Source organism: Tupaia chinensis, unplaced genomic scaffold (genome assembly GCF_000334495.1).
Source record: "Tupaia chinensis unplaced genomic scaffold, TupChi_1.0 Scaffold147038_1, whole genome shotgun sequence".
Lineage (NCBI taxonomy): Eukaryota > Metazoa > Chordata > Mammalia > Scandentia > Tupaiidae > Tupaia > Tupaia belangeri.
In genome coordinates, this window is record NW_006206889.1 from 1,680,125 (window position 1) to 1,684,514 (window position 4,390).

A 4,390-nucleotide genomic window follows, 5' to 3' on the forward strand; every position below is an offset into this window, starting at 1 on the left:
GCTGAGTGTACGCCAGAATGGAGAAAAGATTTCTTTTCTCTCTCTTTTTTCTATTTTATTTCTAAATTACAGCTTTTGGCAGATCAGAATCTCAAGTTTATTGATCCATTCTGCAGAATTGCTGCCAAGACTAAGGAGTAAGTAACTCATGTATATTTTTATTGCTTCAGTTGGTGCTTAGTTATGGGGGTGGGTTGGGCTTGTTTTTGTTGCAAGTCATTATGCAGGTTACCTGGGATGATTATCCAGAGCTAAAAAAAAATAAATAAAAAAAAAAAACAGCTAATTTTTAATTCCCATCAACAAGACATTTGATAGTATGACCAGCGACTCAGCTCTTCTAGCTTTGGGGTTTGGACCAGTCATTCCAAGAATGCCCCCACAAGTTCTGTCTTCCGTGCACTCAAGTGGTTCCTGACAGCTACAGTTGGTGGCCCAGAAATGTCGTTAGGGACACAGGTGCTTGCTGACCAACAGGTGTTCACCCCGGGTCCCAGGCAGGTTGAATTTACCCTTGTAGTACTCGCTCTGCTCCTCCGCCCATGCTTCTCTAGGTAGCAGAGTCCAGACCATGTGTTTAATCATGCTCTTTCTGCTTTGCTTTTGCCCTCAGCCATACGCTGGTACAGACTATAGCTAGGGGTGTTTTCGAAGTCATTGTAGATCAGTCTCCTTTTGTTCATGAAGAGATGGTGGAAGAACAAAGAACGAAAGTGAATGACAGTGACCTCTCTGGGGAAGAGATACCAGAAAACAAGATAATTTGCAGAAAAGCAGTTGGTAAAAAAACAGGTAGGAGAATTTCCTTGAATGGGCTTGCTTTCTTCCTTTCTCTTTTCCCAAGTAAAAGTTTTCATCAAACAAGAAATACTTTTGTTACCATCTCACTGAATACAGCCTAGAGTTGATTCGTGGAAGGTAGCTGTGCCTTGAGCCTCTCCCAAGCAAGGAAGCAGAGGTGTATTAAAGCACCTGTGCTCTCAGATCCCTGGGGAGACTTGAGGACTAGTCTCACACAGTTTGTACACTTTTGTCCATTTTGTGGGCTCTTGGGACTTCCTTTGAGGGTTCTATCATTGTCGTTGCTGTTGCTTTTGGGGGGGGGTATTTGAATATTTAAACACTGGTGGACTTGTATCCACAAGAGCATACTCTACAAGAGACCTGATGCAGTTACACTAGGAACGTGCACTTGCATTTATAGCACTCCTTTCTCATGGCTTCCTTCAGGGCTTTCTTGAGCTGCTTGTATACCCATGGTAGACTGACATTGTTCTTGCTGCCGTTTTATGTCTGGAATTTCATGTGGAGTACACAATTGAAATTGCAAGCCCATCAAAACTCGCAGTGGTTTACAGCATCTCGGTGTACAAAATAAGGTGAATGATTAGATCAGCAATTACCCACGCTGCCATTAATAAGCTAAGTTTCCGAGGGCCAGCCCTGTTGCACAGTTGTTAAGTGCAGTGCATAGAGAACTAGATCCCACATGGCTGACTGGTTTGAATCTCAAGCCTGGTAGTTTGCAAAATATGTCAGGCACATATACTGGTGTGCCCATAATCTTGTCAGGATGGAGAAATGGAAGAGAAGTGATTGCAACATGATCAAGCCCTATTTCTTTCTCTCTCTTTCTATCTTCCTCTCGAGCACATGTGGCAGCTGATCATTTTTTAAAAAAAAAAGTAAAAGTACTTCAAAAAGTAATGGAAAGGGTCCAGCAGTGGCTCGGTAGTTAAGGGCACTAGACTCCCACATGGCCAACTGCAGTTCAAGTCTCAGATTCGGCAACTTGCTTTCTCGCTTTCCCTGTCTTTTCTCTCTCTCCTCTCCTCTCCTCTCCTCTCCTCTCTCTTTTTCTCTGTCCCCCTCTGGTCAAATTAAAAGAAATAATAGAGACCAGCAGTTAGCGTAATGGCTATGTCGCTGGACTCCCATGTAGTCGACTGCGGTTCACGTCCTAGACCCAGCAGCTTAAACTCACGCCCCGCGCGTGTGCGTGCGTGCCCAAGATCCTGAGAGGAGAATGGAGGAGAAGGGATTGCGGCATGGCCATCCCCCCTGGGGGTTGATTTCTTGCTTTCTATCTCTCTGTCTCTCTATGTCTGTCTGGCGAGCGCACGTGCCCTATAGCAAAAACCTCTCAAAAAAAAATTTTTTTTAATATATAAAATGAAAGACATAATAAAGTTAGTTAGTTAGTTATCTAAAAGGATAAACCAAAATGTTAATAGCCCTAGGTGACAGAAAATAAAACAAAAGTCTTCCACAGTTAAAAGAAATATTCTAATTTTTAAGCTTGAGACAGATGACAGCATGTAATGACATTGAACAAATCTTATGCAGTCATGGGAGTCAGTCTAGGGACCTTACTGCCCAGCATAATTCTGTCGGACCATCTCACTCTCTTTGATGTGTAACCTGAACTCTCCCAGTTTACTTCATCAGATGCCTGTTGCGCACCTACCCCTGCAGGTCTTATGCTTACCCCACCTTCCCCAGGCCCACATCCTGATGCCACATCAGAAAACATATGCATTTAAAACCGAGCTGCTTACATACCCACTGTGAGTTCTCATTAGTCATTTTTATCTATTTCATAAGCTTTGGATGCTCTGAGTTTTTTGGGTTTTGTTTTTGTTTTTGTTTTTTTAATGTTAAAAGTTGCTTTAATATTAACTTGTGTTTTCTGAGGCAGCCTTATGAAAAGTTAGATTTTTACCCTGGTCTTAAACTGACCTGAAACTAGGATCAGACTCCTGAGGTCCTGTTCCTGCTCCTCCCAGTCCAGGGTAACTTGTGCTTTGGTAGACGAACCTGAATCCCTAAAGTCAAGCTCTTCCCGTTCACATTGACCGCAGTCCAACGTGAAGGCTCTGTGTACTAGGGAGATACCAAAAGCAGCAGAGTTCTGTGGTTTGCTCTATGGCATGATGATGGGGTAGAAAAAGCAAAGTGTGTGCCTTCTGCCTCATTTATCGTCCTTCCCAGGCACTGAACAACCAAACCATCTTGGAGAAATTATAAATGTATTTGCAGGGGTTTTTTCTCTTTATAAAAATTTGCTCTTTTGCTAACAAATACCTAATTAGACAATGGCACCTTTGAAAGTAGTCATTGCTGTTTATTTGATGTCAGGAATTTTATCTTGGATTTGTTTTGATAGCACTGGGCAAATGTCACTCCAGTAAAGATGGAATCAGTGATGAAGGAGAGGGAAATGACTATGGAGCCTTGGAGGACTCAGAGCCACTTCTCCAGGTAGGTGGTAGCTGTTGCTTTTTATAGAATATTGACTTACTGGGGATGGCCTGACCAGAGAATTAGGGTCAAAACTAATTAAGCTGTAATGTCTGAGTGTAAAGTCTCTTTTAATCCCTCAGTCACTAATGTCAGTCACCCTTTGTAGAATGAGCTTATTGGAGACAGAGATATTTAAATATGATAAGATTTTGAAAATTTATTAGCCCTTATTGAAAGTTTTTTAGATTTGAAAGTTTATTAGTCCTCATTACTCGATAAAACAAAGCCAGTGCAGGGGCCAGCAGGTGGCATAGTGGTTAAGGACACTGGACTCCCACATAACCAACTGCAGTTCAAGTCCCAGACCTGGCAGCTTGCTTTCTCACTTTCTCTCTCTCTCTCGCTCTCTCCCCCTCTACCTCCCTCTGTGGTCAAATCGAAATAAATAAATAAAGTTAAATAAAATAATTCTTAAAAAAAAAAAAAAACAGCCAGTACCAATGGCATTTTGAAATGAAAAAAGGTTGCTATGTTTTCAAGCACAGATTGCAAATCTAGATTAAACTTTAAAAGGCACACCCAGGGAAATTTTGCTATGTGTGCTTTACTACAGTTTAAAAATGGGGGTAGGGAGGTAACAGGGAGAGACTCAGGAAAAAATGTGTAACAGACACAAGAATGCATATAAACAGATTAAATAGGTTATAGAACTGTATACTATGACAAAGTTTTCTGCCAATCATCAGAAAACTGGTAGAATGACAATCAGACCTTGGAACATAAGGTACAGTTTTTTGGTGAAGGTGGTAACCTTGATTTGATTACCACACACTGCATACGTGCTTTGAGAACTGATATCATGCCCTATAAAGATGTACAACAATTAAATGTAAATAGGAAATTATAAAATAAAGATGAAAAAAATTTTAAATATAAGGCTGTGGGGCCAGCAGGTGGCATTGTGGTTAAGGGAGCTGGACTTCCACACAGCTGACTGTAGTTCGAGTCCTGGACCTTTTCTTTCTTTCTCTCACTCTGTCCTTCTCTGGTCAAATTAAAATAAGTAAATAAGTACATAAACTAAAGTTAAATAAAATAATTATTTATATATATATATATGTCATATATATAAAGGTGGCAGGACCAG

General features: G+C 41.0%; 1 protein-coding gene across 1 annotated transcript in view; it reads left to right on the plus strand.

Moving 5' to 3' along the window:
• RRP1B (ribosomal RNA processing 1B) overlaps nt 1-4,390 on the plus strand; it is a gene marked incomplete at its 5' end in the record, with an annotated part of 24,797 nt that overhangs the window by 6,739 nt on the left and 13,668 nt on the right. Inside the window, 3 exon segments of the mRNA XM_014584533.1 lie at nt 73-137; nt 614-792; nt 3,167-3,261. Of these exon segments, the coding sequence (XP_014440019.1) occupies nt 73-137; nt 614-792; nt 3,167-3,261 (339 nt within the window).